This window comes from Rosa chinensis, chromosome 3 (assembly GCF_002994745.2).
Source record: "Rosa chinensis cultivar Old Blush chromosome 3, RchiOBHm-V2, whole genome shotgun sequence".
Lineage (NCBI taxonomy): Eukaryota > Viridiplantae > Streptophyta > Magnoliopsida > Rosales > Rosaceae > Rosa > Rosa chinensis.
The window spans coordinates 9,201,101-9,223,927 of record NC_037090.1 but is presented as its reverse complement, the minus strand read 5'-3'; the positions used below and the strand labels follow the sequence as shown (position 1 = coordinate 9,223,927).

The following is a 22,827-nucleotide window of genomic DNA, read 5'->3' as shown; positions in this document are numbered from 1 at the left end:
GGCACAGAAGGGCCGCCGGACAAGCAGTAGAAAGCGTTTTGAAAACCCCAACCCTAAAACGCTCAGTTTTTTCAATTTTTAGCTATATATAACTAACTTTCAAAGCAAACACTACAACAATGATAGTCATTTCCAAGGGTGGTGTTTGGTTGCAAAAGGCACTTTCCCCGTCGGAAAAAGCTATTTCCGACAGCTAGGTGCCCTCGGTGGTCCTCGGAAAAAATATCATCGGAAATAGTCTTTTTCCGACCAACCCTCGGAAAAAGATATATTTTCGACAGCCAAATGTGGTCGTAAATAATTTTTCGGTGGTCGGAAATTGTTACTCCTCAATGACGACAAATAGTATTTCCGACAAAAGATGTTTGTTGGAAATAATTTGTTGCTTGCAGGAAAAAATTGGTTGCTAGCCAATCCATTTTTTTCCAAGGACTTATTTCCAACAAATAGTAGTGGTCGGAAAAACTATTTCCGATAAGAATATTTAATTCCGACGACTATTTGGCATCGAAAATGAATAAGTTTCGAGGGTCATATTTTCCTCGGAAATTGATATTTTCTGTCGGAAAAATATAGTCTAATATTTCCGAGAATGATATTGTAGTCGGAAAAAGTGGTCGGAAATGTTTTTCACGAGGTTTATTCGTCGAAATTTGTTAGCAATTTTTTTTTCCTCCCACTCAATTTAATTGTCAATTAACCTGATTGGAAGAGGTAGATGAATCAAGATAATTTTTTATTAAACATACAAGGAGACAATTAAATCTTCATAAAAAAATTGCATTAGAAGAAACATAGTTAATCATTCATACATGTTCAGATAAAGATAAATATTCAATATTTGGTCTTTATAATATAATCATTCTTAAGCAAAGAAGCTAACAATATATCTAATAAAAGTCTTAACTAGAGTTTGCATCATATTCATCAGCAACATCTTCAGTACCATCTTCATCAGTACCATCTTCATCATGGTGTGCACTTGAATCTGTTGCAATATTGTCCTATTGTAAAAGAAAAACACAGAACTTAGAATGCAAAATAAGTAAGAGCTAAAACATGCAGTAAATAGCATGAACAATAGCAACATATACAAATATTTGAAAGATAGAAATAGTACCACAGAATGTGAGTTTCTTGCTTTAGAATTGTCTAAGGTATTAGGCAGCAAACTTTGAACAATTTGAGTCAACTTGTCCAATTTATCTGTCAGAGATTCAACTTGGCCTTTCACTCTTTCATAATCTTCTTTTTCTTCCAAACATGTAGGCTTATTACAAGTTTGGTTAGGTGAATTGTAATCTTTTAGTTTCACCCCAGCACCTAAACCAAGTACACGACCGTGACTAGGCCCACCAATCACTTTCTGATATATTTCCCAATCATCAGCTTCACCAAACACTTCTTCCACTCTATTCTTTCTTTCAGTAAGATCATCCTTCAAATAAAATTATACAAATTTAATCATACGTAAACCATCACAATAATATATGAATAGGAAAAATTTGACTTACGAATGCAGTATAGAAACTTACATAAATTTCCTTAGCCTTGTCACTTTTCCAATGTTCTTCTTTTCCTTCCTTTGCTTTACTTACATGGAACTTCCTCCAACACTCTATTGCTTTACTTACATGGAACTTAAATGCTGGTGGGAATACTTTTTCCAACTTGCAAAGAGTTATGAACACACTTTTCTCAAGAAGTTCCAAATCCTCTGCCCTCAATACTTTAGCACATAACTCTTTAAAAAAATTACAAAGCTCGATTATAGCCTATGGTAATGATAAAAAAAGCATTTTCATCAACACCAGATGAAGAGAATTAAATTCATAACTAAATGTAGAAATATTTTTTTGAAGTGATTCCTATTCCACATGATTCATTAAGTTTAGAAATTCATAACTAAATGAAGAAATATTATTTTTGAGTGATTCCAGTTCTGTATCAATCATCAAGTTGTCTATTTAAATTGTCCAGAAGGAACTTTTTCAAGTTTCTTAATGGATTGGTACAGTTTTAAGTAAACGTTTACCTAGGTTAAAAATAAGATAATTTACTAACACTTAAGTTCAGAAATTCATAACTAAATGTAGAAATATTATTTTTGAGTGATTCCAGTTCTGTATCAATCCTCAAGCTGTGTATTTAAATTTTCCAGAAGGAACTTTTTCAAGTTTCTTAATGGATTGGTACAGTTTTAAGTAAACGTTTACCTAGGTTAAAAATAAGATAATTTACTAACACTTAAGTTCAGAAATTCATAACTAAATGTAGAAATATCATTTTTGAGTGATTCTAGTTCTGTATCAATCATCAATTTGTCTATTTAAATTTTCCAGAAGGAACTTTTTCAAGTTTCTTAATCGATTGGTACAGTTTTAAGTAAATGTTTACCTAGGTTAAAAATAAGAAAATTTACTAACACTTAGTTCAGAAATTCATAACTAAATGTAGAAATATTATTTTTGAGTGATTCCAGTTCTGTATCAATACTCAAGTTGTCTATTTAAATTTTCAAGAAGGAACTATTTTAATTTTCTTAGTGGATTGGTACAGTTTTAAGTAAACGTTTACCTAGGTTAAAAATACGAAAATTTACTAACACTTAAGTTCAGAAATTCATAACTAAATGTAGAAATATTATTTTTGAGTGATTCCAGTTCTGTATCAATCCTCAAGCTGTCTATTTAAATTTTCTAGAAGGAACTTTTTCAATTTTCTTAATGGATTGGTACAGTTTTAAGTAAACGTTTACCTAGGTTAAAAATAATATAATTTACTAACACTTAAGTTCAGAAATTCATAACTAAATGTAGAAATATCATTTTTGAGTGATTCCAGTTCTGTATTAATCATCAATTTGTCTATTTAAATTTTCTAGAAGAAACTATTTCCAAATTATTAATGGATTGGTACAGTTGTAAGAGATTGTCTACCTAGGTCAACAAATCAGAAAACTGCTGTAAAGTATGAACATATATACCAAATTTAAATCAAAGAAGACACTCCCATATCAATGTACAGAAAAAAAAAAAAAAACTAGAAACAAAATGAGAAACAAAACAGAGAGAGTTGTATATGTACCTAATTTTGCTTTTGCTTGCCGCACCGCACCGAAAGAATGAATCAACAGTGATTCCGATCCACTCCACTTCACTCTATACATATCCCAAAAAAAAAAAAAAAAACTGTGTTAGAAATAATATGAGAAAACATACAAGCATTGCAATTACATAATTGCAATCAATATATCTGAAGCCTTAGGAGATCCTCTAATTATGAATCATTGGATCATCCAATTTGATTGACCTAACTCTGTTGACCTTGAGCATATATATTGCTGCCACATTGTTGATGACTTACTATTGATCGGCCTGCTCTCCTCTGCTCTCCAATTTGATTGATATAGTCTCAATTCCCACTGCCGTATGAGAGAGGAGGAAGCTAGAAACATAAGTTTTTAGGGTTTGAGAAATAAGTGTGTAGCAACGGAAGTTTTATTTTTTTAATTATTTAGTTGAACTAAACATGAGGAGAAATAAGGAGTCTTTCCTTTTTTTGGTGAGATAAGACTCCTTATTAGGGTATGTATAAATGCATAGGAGGGAGAAAATATACTCCATAGGAGGGAAATTTTTTCCTCCCTAGGCGGGAAGTTTTTTTTTTTTTTAATCAATTTTCATGGAACTTATATATAAATGCATATGTATTGATATGTCGGACTATGTAGATCAATATCTTTATTATAATATAAGATAGACCAATGAAAAATATTTCATAACATTCTTGATATATAAATATGTACTTGTTAGCCTTTAAAAAACAAATGTACTCGCTAGTATTCTATTTTTTCTCGTCTAGCTATTCTATATAATTGTATATGATCGATCAATGTCTACTGTATACAAATTCATATATGTGTGGAGGGAAATTCTTACTATATATGTAGTATGTATGTGATCGATAATGAATAGTACTGTGTAATAATATAGTGTGTGCGTGGACAAGCACACATGATCGATCAACAATGAATTGAGTTGTGTGCGTGTGTGTAGGAGTCTTCCACTAACGGATATTTTCTTTGGCCATTTTAAGAGATCTCTTGCATGTGAGACCCACTTTTCAATTTCATATATCGACATCTCCACTATTCAATTTTAGGTCTTCATGAGTAGATCACTTATACAAGTTTCTAGTACAATCGATGATTGTTAATGTAGTCATAATCATGATTTACTATTAAGGTTTAGGGTTTTAGGGCGAAATCTCCCAGTTAGCATGATCTCTTATCTAAATATGCGGAATCTCCTAGTTAGCATCCCAGTTTGCGCGGAATCTCCAAATTAGCATATTCGTGATTTACCATAGATGATCTCTTATCTACTTTCATAACTAATAATATATTGGGTTAGGGCGTAACCTCCCAATTAGCATGATCGATCGATCGATCAAGTCTTATATATATAAATTCAAAACACATAGGTATTATGTATATATAACTATGAGACTTATAATATATATATATATATATACATGTATATATATATATATATAATATGTATATGTATATGTGTGTGTGTGTGTATATATATATATATATATATTATGAGATTTATCCGATCTTACCTTGTAACCAATATATAATAAAATTGTTTTGTTTATATGCATCAATTCTAATAAACTAATAATATACTCATCAATTAACCTGTGGAAAAATGGTAAAATTAATTTTGAAAGTTAGAGATCCTATGTTCAATTCTCCTCTTTGACATAATATTTTTATAAAAATAATACAATTTAGAGAAATATTTTCAAGGGTCACTAGCCGTCGGAAATACTTTGTTCATTACCGAGGGTACTTTGTTGCCCTCGCAATTAAGAAATCATTTTCGACAAAGTCAACTGCCTCTCGGAAATAGGTCTACCATTACCGACGACACAAAATGTTCTCGAAAATAATACTGGCGCCAAAAGGTCCCGCCAATTTTTTTGTTTTTTTGACGAAATTGGAACTCTTTTCCTACCGCATATTGTCCCTCGGAAATAAAATATATTTTGACAGAACATTTCCGACGACCATTTTTTGTGGTCGAAAAAGGAGTCTTTTTGTGAGGGCAATTTCGTGCCGTCGGAAATTTTCGTCGGAAATGAGGACTTTTGTTGTAGTGAAAACTCAACACCAACATAATAACTGTAGCTAAGTTAAATTTAACTTTTAGAAAAATGACTAGCTATATTTAGCTAGTGAATCATGAAAAGACTTGCTTAGTTATATATATCTCTTTCTCCCTTTTTTTTGTACACATGTCAATTTATGATTCAATAAAATGAATCATATAACTTACAAGTAGCTACTATTGCAAGAGCAAAATTGCTAAACCTAGCTATATTTCACTACTTTTAGTTAATTTAACTAAAAAAAATATCTCCTATTATTAAAAAAAATCTAAAAAAATAACTTCTACTATTGGAGACATGAGAATAGAAACATCCAGACGTACCCCCAGTGATGGATGAAGGAGTGGAGGTACTTGAAGAAAGTGGTGAGTTATACAAATTTTTTCTTTAGTTTGTTTTTTTATTTGTGGTTTTACATTTTTACTCTCTCTAATTAATTGATTTTCAAAGTAAATTAATATATGTAGTTATGAAGAAAAAAATTTGTTTTGGTTGATCAATCTATTCTCAATACTTGGTTCACGTTTTCGTGGAGAAGAAAACATGTAAGGCTCTTGAAACTGAACTTATAGAGGATGTGCATGCAGATGATGGAACTGGTGAGGATGTAGGAGCAACATCCTCAAATAGTAATGTTTAATTTTCCCTTGGGTCGCAAGATCTAGTTGCTTGGTTGTCATTTTTATTGTTTTTGTTTCTAAGTCTCTAGATTTTGTTAGAATAAAGGTGCTTAATTGTCCTTAAAAGGCGGGTGTACCTAGGAGTGCGAGGCTCTATCTTCTTAGTATAGGTCATTTGTATGTCCTACAGGACAGCTCTTTCTATTGGCCATTTTGAGGTGTGTCGTTTATGGTACTGCTTACTGAATTATAAATGTGACTGACCTCTTTTGATTAAAAAAAAAATCTTTTCTCAATACTTACTGGGATATCCTCGTGGACATCGATCTGAATATGACTAAATGAGCGTGTTATTAACTCGCTAATATAAATGATGTGGCTTTTAACCTCACTCCTGATAAAAAAAAAATTTTAAAAAAATGAATATGATGAAGGATAATTTTATTTGCACATCCTACTTTTCTTCATACACCTCCAAATTTTCTTTGCCATTTTTTCCCTATGTCTTTCCTCTTTTACCCTTCCGCATCTTTATGTCTCCCTTACTATACACTCTTTCTCCGATCACCTGCAAATAACAACGCCTCTCTCTCTCTCTCTCTCTCATTCATTCTGAAAAAGGTACCATATATGGTTCTCATGATCTTTAGTTTACTGGACATCAAAACCTCTACCCAGATATATATGAATCAATGAACTACTATAATACTATTAAACTATGATGAATTTCACTTTTTGTTTTGATAATCTAGTAATCCCAAGCAAATACTCAAATAGATAGTGAAGAAATTTATTCAACTTTTCTTATTTATGTGCTAGTGTTTTGATAAACATCATTCTTCATTGTTCAAATAAATAATACTACAATAATTTACTAGACTTGCATATATAGTTGTAAGCATTTCGGATAAATTTTTATCAAAATAATATCAGAAAGCTAAATACGTGAGCATAACTCACTCAGATATTAGAAAACGAGTAATCACTCCAGCAATTGTTGTTTGCCATTGAGCAGAATAGTGATTTAGTCTTAGGAATGACATCTAAGCTTCTATTTCAGTGATTTAAAATAGTGAAAGCTAGAGGTAAAATAGTGATTTAAAATTTTACAAAACTCACATATGTGCATTAAGCAGAATAAGATGTGTGTGTATAATTTATCTACCATAAATTTTAAAATTTAAGTCTTAGGAATGACATCTAAGCTTCTATTTCAGTAAGGATAAATAGTATGCATGAATAAAAATAATGATTGGTGGCAGATGAGAATTACCATTATTCCTTCCCACGATAGCAGCACGCAAAATTGAGCAGCCACTGGACTCTTTCCAAACAGAAGCCCTGTCAGCTGGTGTCTTGACCACCATAACTTGAACAAGGTCAAGATTTCCAGCTTCCGCAGCCATGCACAACGGTATCTTTTTGCTTTTATTTTGGGAATGCGAGATCAATCCATCTTGTTCGACTAAAAACTTGGCCACTTTTTTGTGGTGATTTTCTAAGGCAATGTGTAACGCTGTGTTTCCTTCCGCATTCTGTTCACCAACCGCAGTCTTTTCACCATTCTCTTCATCAACCGCAGTCTCTTCACCAACCGCATTCTCTTCACCAATCAGTGTCTTCAACTTTTCAACCAAACAGCGCACCGTAGATAGATGCCCACCGTGTGCTGCAACATGAAGCGGAGAATCTCCACGATAGTTTTTTACTTTGACAAGATTCGGAAAACGATCCAGTATCTGTGTGACGAGATGGGTATTGCCTACACTTGCCGCAAGGTGAAGCACTGTATTCTGGCCAGGGCTTACTTTGTCTCCATTTATTTGTAACAGTAATTCTACTTCAGAGGGAATGCTGAAGCCGGAATAACAGTAGGTTGTATACATATGGAGAAGCCATTCGTAAAAGCCCAAGATTTTTTGGTAGATCATGACCTCTACTCTTTGTCTAAAGACCGAAAAAGGATTACAGAAGGGGGCCGTAATTATTGCCCGGAAATCACTTTTTTGGTCTACTTTACCAGTGGTTACATACCTGTATAATTTTGGATCCATTCGTCTGTCCCCTGTAGCCTCGAGATCCTCTGCAGCTTGGTTTACAGTAATTTCATCTTGTATTACTTCATTTGTGGAACTCGAACTAGCCATCCGAATTAAACTTGTGTGTGATGGATGGATGCTCCGAACTTGCAGCTACAGATCGACTATCAGTGTTACCACTAGCTATGGGTACTTCACTAATTCTCCCAGGAAATATATAGATGGAAGAAGGATTGGCTTGTACTTGGATGGTAGCTGAATCAGGCTTCCTAACGAAAGAGTTGGAACTTTGGAACTAATTATACGCTGATCACACTTTCCAAAGGCAATTGAAAGAGTTTGTTGTGTCGAAGACTTCAGGTCTTCGACGACGACCAATATGAAGTCAAGCATGTAAGATCAACGGAAAGTACCCGAGAATAAGAAAAGCAAAAGTAGTTTTTGTTAACGATCAAGTTGGACTGACCTTAGTCATGATATCAACGGTGAAAAAATAAAGCTGTAGCTTAGGACGCTAGACGACAAACTAGGAATGCCCTTTATTTCTGTACATACGCGGCCTTTTTTTGTTTTTTTGTTTTTGTTTTTTGTTGTCGCTCTCTCTCTCTGTTTTTTATTTCCAAGCACCAAACGTGCGCTTTGTCTCCTCTTGCGAAAATTCTAATATGAACCAGGGTCCAGGTGGACCACGGTTAAATCCGGCGGGTGAACAGCACGTGCGGGTTTCAGGCGAGTGAGGAAGAAAGCCGAAATCAGCTGACGCGACATGGGACCCGCTGATCTGCAAATGCTGGGTTTTTCACTGTTCCCCGACTTCGTCCTCGTCGGGGTCGAATTCCTTTCGTCCTCCGTTAAACCACCTGCACAGCGGAGAACACCGACGCGCAGAAGATCACATCCACAGCACAACCGGACAACCGATCCGCCACCCAACCGGAGCCCCATTACGATCTAGAACACCCGAACTGCAACCCCGCGACCCGACGACTTGACCCGACCGGAAATCTCTCCTCCGGCCATCTCTCCGCGGCGGACCACCGGAAAAAGCTTCGTCTCGCAGTCGCCTACGTCCCTGCGATCTCCGATTGTACATGCAGCTGGGGCGTTACTGTATATATATATCGCCTCGCCTCCCTCGACCCAGAACCTACCCTTCGTCTCCGTCAACAACAGCAACACGTCCAAGATCTCCGCTTCATCAGCGTCTACAACAGCACCACGTTGCCGCCGTCGGCCCAGAACCTCGCCGTCGCCGCCCTCGGCCCAGAACGTCGCCCGCATCTCCTGTCGGTTCAGTTTGACAACGATCTCGGCTTCGACTCCCTCTCTTCGCCACCACAACCACAACCACAACACTCTGACGGAGCCGTCAGCGGAGACACCGACGCCGACTAGTTGTCTCTGTTCTGCAGGTGGTTTAATGGAAGAGGCTTCGAATCGGCGTGCCTCACTGCCTCCCATGTCAACTGTACCCATCCGATAATCAGCCGCGGTTTGGTAACCGCGCGTGTCCTTCAAACGCCCCCTAATGGCTTGGTGCAGGTGGACCTTGGTCCATGGAAGTCTCTTCGCTCCTCTTGGGATGAAGTTGCCGGGTAGTTTGGTTTCGACGACTAGTTGAAATTTGGACGACACGTGAGGATAAAGGACAACATAATTATTACAGAGGAGATTTGTTAATTATGGCAGTATTTGAATCATTCAATGATTTCTCAATCAATGGTTTTCTTATTGGTGATTGATGAACTTCATGGAACTTACTGCGATGCTGCCTGCGGAAAGTTGTGCGTGTCCTTCTCATTTTTTTAAGTCTGCATAGCTTCCAGTTTTACAGTTTTAAAGATCTCTTAAATAACAAAGTTAAAATGGATTATTTTCTTAGATAACTAAGTAAAATGTAAATGATTGAGTAATTAATCATCGCATTTTATGCTCCTATTAGTGTGCACATCAAACAAAACCTATAAACTCACTCATGAATCCCAACTAGAAAGTAGAAAGAACAATAGCCACCCCGTCTCATATCGATCACCAGCTAATTGATCACCATCCTAGAGTTTCTTTATCACCTAGAAAGTGGCTTGAGTAAGCTATGTCAAGAGATGCCACTAATCTGAGCTCAGATCCATATAAAGCTCAAGGAGATGTTGCTGCTTGGGGAAATGGCATCGACATATTAGAGCCCACCAGATTTATGTGTTTTATTCATAATTTTAGTATTTTATTAATTTAGATTGATTGAAAAATTTAAAGAAAACTAGCATGTAAGTCGAACTCATAACCTCCAAACTCCAACTTACAAATAAGAGACTAAGATTACTATTAAATGGTACCGGTACTAATTTATCAGATTTTGCTTGTCTAAATGAACTGCTAAAAAGTGGTACAACCTAACTACTATGCTTGTGCCATTACTTCTTTTCTGTTTTTATCACCTACTCTGTGGAGTTTGGGTCCCAACCCTTCTGTGGTTTATTCAAGGCTTTGTCTCTCTTTTTATCATCAAGTATGGCCTCACAAACTGACACACAAGATGAGATCCCCTTTGACGATGAGGAAATCATTGAAGCTATGTCCGTTAAGTTTGAAGAAGGAGCTGACTTCCTTGATCTGGAAAATGGGATAGATTTACTGGGATTTTTATTGCTGATGAAGAACCTGGGCTTGGAGGGGTCAAAGCTACCCTCATGAGCATCTAGAAGACTCTGGGTCAGATCCGAATCATAAGGGTAAAGAAAAATACCTACAACTTAACAGTGGGTTCTGAAAAGCTAGCCCAGAAACTATTGGAGGAGAGCCCTTGGAATGTTAAGGGTTACTGCTTCTCGATAAGGCATTGGCCCAAATATCATTCTATTGATGATTTTGAAGCCAACAGAGCTACATATTGGATTCAGGCACATGGGATTCCACGCGACCAGCTCAATGTCAACAATGGCAGAAGATTGGGTAATCTCTTGGGTTCAGTTTTAGATGTTGAAGATCCCAGGCTGGTAAGAAACATAGGCTTTCTGAGGTTGCGAGTGGATTTTGATACCAGAAAGCCTTTAGCAACCTTTGTCAATCTCCCAAGAGCGAATTCTAAAGTATCCAGAATCAGATTGCAATATGAGAATCTCATGAATTTCTGTTTCAATTGTGGACGATTGGGTCACGTGAGCACCTCCTGCAAGCACCATATTCATCCTCTTCTCTTAATACTTAGGGAGGTCTATGATCTATCATTGGTGGCAGAACCATTACAGTAACCTGTTTTTACTCAGTCCTTCTTCCCATTGGAATTTCCATATGCTCCGACGACCGGAATTTTTGGCCTGGGAAGCAAACGTGGTGGAAGGTGCAGAAGTTTGAATTCTAGGGATGAGCAACACCCTGATAGGGACCTATTAGTGGGTGCTCATGGGTCTATCAAAGATAGGGATGGCTCAATCTGCTCTGTGGCAACAAAAGAGGACATGTCAACATCTTTTGGGTTCATCCCTAGGCCTAAGTACACTAGTCAGGGACCCAGCATGTTTGACCCTGATGCACATGGGGCTATGTACCAAAATGGCAGTGTCACGAGAGCTTTTGGAGGTCTGTGTATAAGGGATGGGAATTGGGCTGATCCAGAGTGCCTCCCTTCTTGCGCTTTCAAAGAGAAGGAGGACTATTTCAAGTCTAACCCTTTTTCCCCTATCCCCCTGAGAACTGATATTGTGGAGGCAAATAACCAGCCCATGAGACCTAGTTCAGTGAAACTAGTGGAGTTGCCTGCTAATAAAGAAGTAGTGTTAGAGCAGTCCTCTAACACAAGTCTTCATGTGAAGAGAAAGAGGCAGGTAAAGCCCACAGTAGATAAGAATGACTCAATCATCAGTGGGAAGAAATTAAAGGTTGTCCACAGCCCCAGTCATCATCGACTGTCAGCAAGTGGAGGAAAGACTAGGGGAAGAGGAAGGGGTGGTAGAGCTGGAAGAGGAAGAGGGAGAGGAAAAGACGATAAGGGTGAAGCTACTGTTGCTGGAAACTTTGTCTCTGGTGCAAGAGACAATTTAACCGAAGTCCACGTTGCATGGGATTCGATTGTACTGACTGAAGGTATGGAGGGCTTAACCCACCTCCAGGGTTGTGGCGGCTGGCCAAATGCAGCTGCAAGGAATCAATGAATTGTATTGCTTGGAACTGTCAAGGCTTGGGGAAGTCCTTAACAGTATAAACACAACGGGAGATTACTCACTCCCATCGTCCTATGTTTATTTTCCTTGCTGAAACACACAAGAACAGTGATTATGTAAATAAGATTAGAAGTTAGATGGGCTTTTTTGAAGGTTTTAACGTGGATCCTTTGAATACAGCAGGCAGGTTATGTCTTTGGTGGAATTCTGAGTCACGTGTTGAGATTGTGAATTTTTCAAAGTTCTTTATTGATACTTTGATAACTTTACCCAAATCCAATACCCTTAGTAGAATAACTTGGATGTATGGTCCGTCTTATTCGGCGGACAAGGATACTTTTTGGAGTTCATGGAACAATCAAGGAGGTGATGATGTAACCCCTTGGCTAGTAATTGGAGATCTAAATGAGCTGCTATGCCAACATGAAAGGGAGGGTGGTGCCGCTTGGAACCCAAACCGTAGATATTTACTGAGATCCTTTATGAATACTAATTCCCTGTTGGATATTGGGTTTAAAGGGCAAAGGTTCACTTGGGCCCGAAAGGTAGGTGACTTAATTGTTATACAAGAAAGGCTGGATAGGTGCTTAGCCAATCAACACTGGTTATTGGATTGGCCAAATACTTGTCTCACTCACCTCACAAGAATAGGATATGATCATAACCCTATTCTTATGAGTACAAACCCACCTTTGAAGAGACACAAGGTTGCTTTTAAGTTTGAGTCTTTTTGGGCTGATGATTCGGAGGCTGGGCTCTTGATTGAGGAGGACTAGACTTCGGTTTCTACCCTCCCAAATGTAAAAAATTGGACTGCTAATCTCAATCGTTGTCTTTCTAGCTTAAGGAATTGGAGCAAGAAAAGATTCCCTAAGTGTAACAAGTTGGAGATTAAACAATGTCTAGAAGAGTTAGAAACGCTGCAACTACAATGTCCTTTTTCTAGCACTGAGAAACAATAGGAGCTATCCACCAAGTTGGGTTCTCTTTGGTTACGGGAAGAGAAGTACTGGCATCAGAGGTCTAGAATCAAATGGTTAAAATCTGGCGATTCAAATACCAGATTTTTTTCATCTATCTACTATCCACATGAGACAAAGGAACCAGATTTTGAAAATTCAAAATGAAGCAGATGTGTGGGTAGTTGGTGAAAACCTTACCCGGTCTGAGTTTGAAAATCAGTTCAAGAAGATTTTTACAAAATCGGGGTCCTTATTTTGGGGAGATGTTTTTATGGGGGTTTCCCCTATTGTGTTGGAAGACATGAACAACAGGCTATTAGCGCCCTTCTCGCTAGAGGAAGTGAAGGCTGCAGCTAATCAGTTGGGGGACCAGGTGGATTCCCGGGTCTTTTTTACCACAAGTACTGGAATATTGTGAAGGAGGTGGTTTGGGAGACAACAAAGGATTTCATAAACAATTGTGTTAGGCTGATGGAGTTAAACATAACTCACATTGTGCTTATTCCAAAAATCCCCAACTCAGAAAGAACTACCCACTTCCGTCCAATCAGCCTCTGGAACAACTCATACAAGATTCTCTCAAAGCTGCTGGCAAATCGGTTAAAGCTATTGCTGCCTCAATTGATCTCCCCAAACCAGAATGCCTTTGTTCCTGAAAGACAGATCCAAGACAACATCCTTTTGGCACACGAGTCCTATCATTACCTCAAATTAAAAAGGGAAGGAGAAAATTGCGAGCTTGGGCTTAAATTGGACATGAACAAAGCCTATGATCGAGTGGAATGAGATTTTCTAACGGCTGCCCTACTTCGTTTTGGTTTTGCTAGGAGTTGGGTGGACCTAATTATGGCTTGTGTTAGCACTGTGTCTTTCTCTCTTGTACTGAATGGGAATCCTGGGAAGTTCTTTGTCCCTAGTAGGGGCCTCCGATAGGGCAACCCCTTATCCCTTTATTTGTTCCTGATAGTTAACGAAGTGTTTTCCCTTCGCTTGATGAAGGCAGTTGAGGAGAAGTCTCTATTGGGCATAATTTTGAGCAGGGACTGTCCTACGCTATCTCACTTGTTTTTCGTTGATGATGCAATGTTCTTCCTTAAAGCAACTCTATGGAACTGTTGGCAGCTAGTTACGATTTTCAGAGAGTATTGTTTGGCTTCGGGTCAACTAATAAACAATGAGAAGTCTAGTGTGTTTTACACTCCTAATACCTCTCCCTAAATGGCTAGATTGATGTGTGAGCTTCTGGAGTTTGTGAAAGTTGAAGATCCGGGTAACAATCTGGGTCTTCCCACTGTTTGGGGAAAATCAAAGAAAGAGGCACTGTGTTATATTAAGGAAAGGGTGCATAGGAAGCTAGAAGGTTGGAAGCAAAGGTCCCTTTCTCAAGCTAGAAAAGAAGTGCTTATAAAGTCAGTTGCTTTGGCTGTTCCCGCCTACCCTATGGTGTGTTTCAAGTCTCCTACGAGTTTATGTGATGAGATTAATTATGCCCTTGGAAAGCTTTTGGTGGGGATCCGGTCAAAATGATCATAAAATTCACCGGAAACGTTGGGATTTTCTCAGTACTCCCAAATCTGATGGTGGAATGGGTTTCAGGGACTTACATCATTTTAATCTTGCCTTACTGACCAAGCAGTGTTGGCGGTTAGTTCAGGATCCTACCTCTTTATGGGCCCGTGTTCTCAAGGCAAGATATTTTCCGAATTGTTATTTCTTTGAGGCTGTTAAAGGTTATCGTGCTTCTTGGAGTTGGTCTAGCTTGTGGGATGCTAAGGATTTTCTAATAAATGGCAGCAGCTGGCAAGTCATCAATGGCTATTCCATTAACATATGGAAAGATAGATGGTTATGGTTACCCCCCCCCCCCCCCTCATTGTGGATTATTGGGTACTAATGCGGCACCACCACGTAATGTACCTACTTTGGTCAGTTCCTTGATTGACAGGGACACTCATAATTGGTCTCTGGATAGCATCATTCATCTCATAAATCCTAATGGGGTAGCAGCGATTATGTCAATCCCAATTGGGGATGGGGAGGGTCAAGATCGCTTGATTTGGCCCTGGAATAAGAATGGAACCTATAATGTTAGTTCTGGCTACCATTGGATTCACAGAGACATATCTTACTCCCTCAATCATGGTATTAGCCCTTCTCACATGATCAATTCGCTTGTTTGGAAGTCGGTTTGGAAGTTGAACACTCTTCCTAAAGTTAAACTTTTCCTCTGGAGAGTTTTAAATGGGGCAGCTCCTACTATGCAGGCCTTATACAAAAGAAGGGTAGTAAGCAATCCACTATGGAAGTTTTGAACATCTATTGTTATTATGCACATGGGTTGATAAGGTATGGTTTGGCTCTCCCCTAGGCATCAAGGTAGACAAACAGAAAATTACTACCTTTGATAGGTGGCTACTTCAATTCATCAACATTACTTTCAACAAGAGTGAAAAAAGAAAGGTACTCACCTTGATCAGTTTCATTGCTAGGAACATTTGGAAGGCTAGATGTGCCTTTGTCTACCAACATAAACCTGTGTCACCAAGTTGTACAATAGGGGCTGTTGTCGGCCTCGCATCTGATTTTATTGATGCCACTACTAATCTTCCAGCTGCAGTAAATACTAGTACTGATTTGGTCACTTCGATTAAGTGGTTAGCCCCTCCAATCGACTTTGTTAAGGTAAACTGCGATGCCGCATGGAAACTCCCCTCCTCAACTGGTCTTGGAGTGGTGATCTGAAGCCATATGGGGTTGGTTTTGGGTGGCTCCGCCGTGTCGGCTGTCTGCGGCACTGTGGCCATTGTCGAAGCTAAATCGATTCTCTCTGGTGTCAAACTTGCCTTAACAATGAATTTGAAAAAAGTAAAGATTGAATCAGACTCCAAAGAAGTTATCTCAGATTTGAATTCTTCTAGTTCTTGCAAAAACTGGAGAATTTACTCGATTATAGCTCAAATTAGAAGGCGTTGTATGGGTTTTGATGATTATAGTTGGGACTGGGTTCCCCGTGAAGCGAACCAAGCCCCTCATTCAGCAGCTTCGCTTGCCATCCTGTCCGTGGGTCCTCTGCGATGGGTTGATCAGCCACCACCTTCCCTCTCTCTTTTTCTACGCAATGATGGCCTCCCCTGTCTTCACGCAGCGGAGCTGTAACTGGTTTCTTTTTTCTGGTTTCATTGGCATTTTTATTTTTATTTTTTCTGGGTTTGCTTCCAGTTTCTATGTCCTTGTCGGACTTAGTTGGCAATTATTCCTTTCTTAGTTGTATGCTTCCTGGGCCACAGCTACTTTGTTGTGGTCTCTTGCTTAGGCTCTGCCCTTAATGAGAAATATCCATTTCCAAAAAAAAAAAAGTGGTACAACCTTTCAAAAAAAAAAAAAAAAAGTGGTACAAGTTAAAGAGGAGAAAAAGCTAGAGAGATAATGTCTCCCCTCTCACTAGAATTAAGAACCCCATCTCCCCTGCCCAACTTGCCTGAATCTAGCAAACAATTACAAACAACTCGATACTTTCATTCATGCGACTAGATGGAATTGATAACTCCACGAAGGGAGCAATCTTCTCTGTGCTTTGGTTCAACTCATTTGGAGTTTTGAACCTAAAAAGAGTCAGATTCTTGACCCTATGCTTGCTGTCTTTTCCATACCTAGTCCATATATGCTATTTGTTAGTTCCCTGTTTACTTTAGGCTCAGTCAATATTTCCATCTACTGTTAGTAGTTTTGTTCCCTCTAGTGGTTTGTTAAGAGCACAGTCTCTTTTTATTCAATGATGGCTTCTTCTTCTTCAAACATTGGTGAAGAGATTCCTTTTGATGATGAGGAAATCATTGAGGCTCTGTCCATTAACTTCGAGAGTAGTGTTGATTTCATAGATTTCAAATATGGGATCAATCTTATAGGCATACTTATTGCTGATGAAGAGCCCGGGCTGAGAGGAGTCAAGGCAGTCCTGATAAGCATTTGGAAAGCTCTAGGCCAAATCAGAATCATCAAAATTCAGAAGAATGTTCACTCTCTAACTGTTGCCCCTAGAATATCAAGGGATACTGCTTTACTGTGTGCCATTGGCCCTCTTTTCACTCATTTGATGACATCAATCCCTACCGTACATGCTACCTTTTGGATACATGCACATAGGATCCCAATAGACCAGATCTCTGTGGCTAATGGCAAGAAGCTGGGCAACTTATTGGGCTCTGTCATTGAAGTTGAGGATCCCTTAGTTTCTGGTAATCGAGGGTTTCTCAGACTAAGAGTGGATTTTGATGCTAGAGGACCACTTACAACTTTTTGCCAAATTCCAAGAACTAACTCCTTGAAGACAAAGATCAAACTTAGATATGAGAATTTGAAATGCTTCTACTTCAAATGTGGAAGACTTGGCCATATGATTACTGCATGCAAATACTAAGTAAATCCTATCTTGTTGAAAGTGGGGGTTGTCTATGATGATAACCTGGTTGTAAAACCTCTCCCAAAGACGGTGTACTAAAGCACACTTTCCACCGGAATTTCCCTATGCTCCGACGATCGGTATATTCTGACGAAGTAGGAAAGAGATATCAAACAAATTCAAATACATGGGTGTCAGCCCTGATATGACTAAAGCTGCTTGCGTTAAGGACAAGTCTCAGTTTGAACTCTGCTCTAGGCTAGACAGCGATGGCTCATCCAAGCCTCAACTCCCGGTAAGGCGTGAGAAAAAAATTCAAAAGAAATGGATTGACATGTAGGATCCGGACACACATGGCTCTATGTATCGAAATGGGAATATTACCGTTGCTTTGACTGGGCTGAGCATTAAGCCCAATTCTTAGGCCGAACCTCAATGCATACCCTTGGGTTTTCAAGAACAAGGAGGATTTTTTTGGAGCAAATCCAATGTTTCCTGTCTCGGGCTACATAGATACTGAAAGTGAGCCCACCACTACTATACCAGCTCCCACCTCTTTGAAAATCGCTCACCATCTCCTGACTCTCCTCCCTCAGATCAGAAACAAAAAACATGCTTGCTTCATTGTGAGGGTAGAGGTGCTTCCTCTCAGAACAAATAGGCAAAAAAGATCTACAGTCCTGAGCTGTTAATGGGTAGTATAAGAGAGAGAGGTAGGGGCAGAGGAAGGGGAAAGAAGAGAAGCAGGAGGATGCTGAGCTTATTAAGGTTAAATCGGTGGTTGGAATAAGGGAAGGAAAGAGAGGCAGAGGCTTTCGAGCAGGAACAAGCAGGGATTCTTTCTTGTCTGATAGCTCCACTAATATAAATGTTGGATCTGGTATCTCAGAAAATGATATTTGTAACCATGGTGCTATGTTTTCTTTGAAAGAAGGTATGGAGGATTTAACCTACCTCCAGGGTTGTGGTGGCTGCCCAAATTCAGCTGCAAGGGATCAATGAATTACATCTCTTGGAACTGTCAAGGCTTGGGGAAGTCTTTGACAGTACAAACCTTAAGGGAAGTAACCCAATCTCATAGTCCTTTGTTTATTTTTCTTTCGGAGACACATCAGAATGGCCATTTTGTTAATAACATTCGAAGACGTTTTAGTTACTATAAGGGGTTCAACGTTGAACCCATTAACACATTTGGTGGACTCAATCTATGGTGGAAACCTGAATTTTTTGTCGAAATCAAGAACCACTCAAAGCACTTCATTGACACCATGGTTACCAAGCCCGGATAAACTCGGTTCAGGATCACCTGGATATACATCCCCCCTACAATGAAGATAAGGAAGACTTCTGGCTTTCTTGGAATGACAGGAATTGGAAAGATGGGACACCATGGCTGGCTATAGGAGACATGAACGAGCTAGTGAGTCAACATGAAAAAGAAGGTGGAGCTACTGGGGATTCAAATCGAAGAATTTCTTTAAGAGATTTCCAGAACTCAAATTTGCTTTAAGATATTTGGTTCAAGGGATAGAGTTTTACTTGGGTTAGGAAAGTGGATGGAGAAGTTATCCTACATGAAAGGCTTTATCGCAGTCTACTGGATGAGAATTGGCTATTATCTTGGCCAGATTCCATGTTGACTCATCTGACTAAGGTGGGGTCAAATCATAATCCACTCCTTTTTGAAATCAATCATGTTATTATTAAGCCGAAACCATCTTTCAAGTTTGAGGCACATTGGGCTGAATACCTAGATTGTCAAGCTATAATTAAGGATAATTGGAAGAATTATGTTATCTCTTCAAACGTCTCCTTATGGTCCCTCTAATTTATCCAGATGCAAGGTCAAGTTGAGTAAATAGAGTAAATCTCGATATCCCAAATGCACACATTCAGAGATCAAAAGCTGTCTTATTGATCTTGAGGACCTTCAAGCCTCTGCTCCTTTCACAAGCATTGAACAACAACTAGAGATTACCAACAGATTAAGTTCGTTGTAGAGGATTGATGAGCAATATTGGCACCAACGATCTAGGGTACACTGGCTAAAAGTTGGCGATTCCAACTCACACTTTTCCCACCTTTTTACTATTCATCATAGACAAAGGAATCAAATTCTTGGGTCCAGAACGATGATGGGGTTTAGGTGATCGGAGAAAGGATTATCATGAGAGAATTTGAAGTCCAATTTAAGAATCTCTTCTATAGTCAGGGCACTCGTCCATGGGGTGATGCTCTTTTGGGGGTTGATCAGTTGGTTTCCAATTATATGAATGACAATTTAACATGTCCCTTCAACCTTGAGGAAGAAAAAGAGGCTGCCTACCAACTCGAAGCTTTGAAACCAATAGGATCCGATGGATTCCTGGGTCTTTTCTATCATAAGTATTGGAGCATTGTAAATGAGATTGTTTGGGCTACATCCAGGGACTTTGAGGTAAATAGAATTAGACTTGGGGCTCTAAACAAAACGCACATCGTTCTTGTTGGAGGTGAAAAATTTCGTAAAGGAGTTTGACCCAACAATTAATGCGGACTGGAGCGGGAGCTGACCTGGGAACAATCGAGAAGCTTCCCTCGAGTGTTGACCTGGAGTTTGACCGTCGGCTCGAGGAGGAGGGGGGGTACCTGCAGAAAACCCTCCGATGCCTAAGTCAGTACGTTTCTTAGTAGTGGAGTTGAGATAATTGGAATTCGATGGATTACCTGGACGTCAAGCTTCCTTTATATAGGCGATGACTTACTTCGGGAACAAGCCGCCATTATTTCTGCTTTGATGGCAGCATTTATTTACACACTTATAATGACAATTATTGCTGCACTAATAACAGTTAATCATTGTGTACTTACTACCGTCATTCATTGCGTATTTATGATAGTCATTCATTACGCACTTATAATCATAATCATTGTGCGTAGTTATTGTCGTAATAATCGCCGCATTCATGACTGAAATTTAACGTCATACTAACTGCGGAGTTAATCGCCTTAATTGCAGGCCCAGCAGAATTTTCCCACTCCCACAATGCCCCCAAATTTTCTCTTTGGACACTCATCCTAAGAGGAAATTTCCATTCTCTGGCTGCTTCAAATCTTGCCTTGAATATTTCCTCGAGCCCTGACCGTCCCGATTCTTTCCTCGAGCCTTGGCCGCCCCGATTCTTTCCTCAGGCCCTGGCCGCCCCGATTCTTTCCTCGGGCCCTGGCCTTCCTAGCCGCCCCGAATCTTTCCTCGGGCCCTGGCAGCCCTGAATATTTCCTCGGGCCCTGGCCGCCTCGATTCTTTCCTCTAGGCGAAGATTCATTTTCAGCATGAGACATGGAATTGCCCCCATTTCCCTTTGAATCTGATCAACAACATTTTATTCTCCTTGGCCACCGGCCTTGGGTATTTACTCTGGCCACCAGCTTGACACATACATTTCAACAACTGACCACAAATATATTTCAAATATAAAAGGAAAAAGTCAGAATATGATTACTAAAGGAAAGAACGCTAGTCTACGTTACCCACACTTTTGTCACTTCGAGGCTTGTATTCCATCACTCCCAGTCCTTAGTGACAGAAATGGAATCCCATCAGGGGCAGCTCCCGCCATCACTTTTTAGGGATAAGTGTTTCCCACAGACGGTGCCACTTGTTGGAGGTGAAAAATTTCGTAGAGGAGTTTGACCCAACAATTAATGCGGACTGGAGCGGGAGCTGACCTGGGAACAATCGAGAAGCTTCCCTCGAGTGTTGACCTGGAGTTTGACCGTCGGCTCGAGGAGGAGGGGGGGTACCTGCAGAAAACGCTCCGATGCCTAAGTCAGTACATTTCTTAGTAGTGGAGTTGAGATAATTGGAATTCGATAGATTACCTAGACGTCAAGCCTCCTTTATATAGGCGATGACTTACTTCGGGAACAAGCCGCCATTATTTCTGCTTTGATGGCAGCATTTATTTACACACTTATAATGACAATTATTGCTGCACTAATAACAGTTAATCATTGTGTACTTACTACCGTCATTCATTGCGTATTTATGATAGTCATTCATTACGCACTTATAATCATAATCATTGTGCGTAGTTATTGTCGTAATAATCGCCGCATTCATGACTGAAATTTAACGCCATACTAACTTCGGAGTTAATCGCCTTAATTGCAGGCCCAGCAGAATTTTCCCACTCCCACAATGCCCCCAAATTTTCTCTTTGGACACTCATCCTAAGAGGAAATTTCCATTCTCTGGCTGCTTCAAATCTTGCCTTGAATATTTCCTCGAGCCCTGACCGTCCCGATTCTTTCCTCGAGCCTTGGCCGCCCCGATTCTTTCCTCAGGCCCTGGCCGCCCCGATTCTTTCCTCGGGCCCTGGCCTTCCTAGCCGCCCCGAATCTTTCCTCGGGCCCTGGCAGCCCTGAATATTTCCTCGGGCCCTGGCCGCCTCGATTCTTTCCTCTAGGCGAAGATTCATTTTCAGCATGAGACATGGAATTGCCCCCATTTCCCTTTGAATCTGATCAACAACATTTTATTCTCCTTGGCCACCGGCCTTGGGTATTTACTCTGGCCACCAGCTTGACACATACATTTCAACAACTGACCACAAATATATTTCAAATATAAAAGGAAAAAGTCAGAATATGATTACTAAAGGAAAGAACGCTAGTCTACGTTACCCACACTTTTGTCACTTCGAGGCTTGTATTCCATCACTCCCAGTCCTTAGTGACAGAAATGGAATCCCATCAGGGGCAGCTCCCGCCATCACTTTTTAGGGATAAGTGTTTCCCACAGACGGTGCCACTTGTTGGAGGTGAAAAATTTCGTAGAGGAGTTTGACCCAACAATTAATGCGGACTGGAGCGGGAGCTGACCTGGGAACAATCGAGAAGCTTCCCTCGAGTGTTGACCTGGAGTTTGACCGTCGGCTCGAGGAGGAGGGGGGTACCTGCAGAAAACGCTCCGATGCCTAAGTCAGTACATTTCTTAGTAGTGGAGTTGAGATAATTGGAATTCGATAGATTACCTAGACGTCAAGCCTCCTTTATATAGGCGATGACTTACTTCGGGAACAAGCCGCCATTATTTCTGCTTTGATGGCAGCATTTATTTACACACTTATAATGACAATTATTGCTGCACTAATAACAGTTAATCATTGTGTACTTACTACCGTCATTCATTGCGTATTTATGATAGTCATTCATTACGCACTTATAATCATAATCATTGTGCGTAGTTATTGTCGTAATAATCGCCGCATTCATGACTGAAATTTAACGCCATACTAACTTCGGAGTTAATCGCCTTAATTGCAGGCCCAGCATAATTTTCCCACTCCCACAGTTCTGATTCCTAAGATCCTAAACCCTGAGAAGACCATGTACTTCAGGCCCATCAACCTATGCAACAACTCCTACAAGATACTATCCAAGCTACTAGCTAACAGGCTAAAAGCAATCCTCCCCCAGATCATCTCA

General features: G+C 39.6%; 1 protein-coding gene across 4 annotated transcripts; it reads right to left on the bottom strand.

Moving 5' to 3' along the window:
- Nucleotides 1-771: 771 nt before the first annotated feature.
- LOC121048827 (ankyrin-1-like) lies at nucleotides 772-8,211 on the bottom strand. Of its 4 annotated transcripts, none has more exons than XR_002933248.2 (5): nucleotides 7,075-8,211; nucleotides 3,088-3,161; nucleotides 1,536-1,775; nucleotides 1,121-1,438; nucleotides 772-1,004 (listed from the first exon to the last, which is right to left on the bottom strand). XR_002933248.2 is itself a non-coding variant. In XM_040517177.1 (5 exons), the coding sequence occupies exons 1-5, from the start codon at nucleotides 3,455-3,457 to the stop codon at nucleotides 903-905; spliced, it is 834 nt and encodes a 277-aa protein (XP_040373111.1). In that variant the 5' UTR covers nucleotides 3,458-4,397; the 3' UTR covers nucleotides 772-902. The 4 variants fall into 4 exon arrangements, 2 of the variants coding, with proteins under 2 accessions (XP_040373111.1, XP_040373110.1); XR_002933247.2 differs by having other exon boundaries at nucleotides 1,536-1,744; XM_040517177.1 differs by lacking the exon at nucleotides 7,075-8,211 and adding an exon at nucleotides 3,327-4,397 and having other exon boundaries at nucleotides 1,536-1,744.
- Between the last annotated feature and the right edge of the window lie 14,616 nt (nucleotides 8,212-22,827).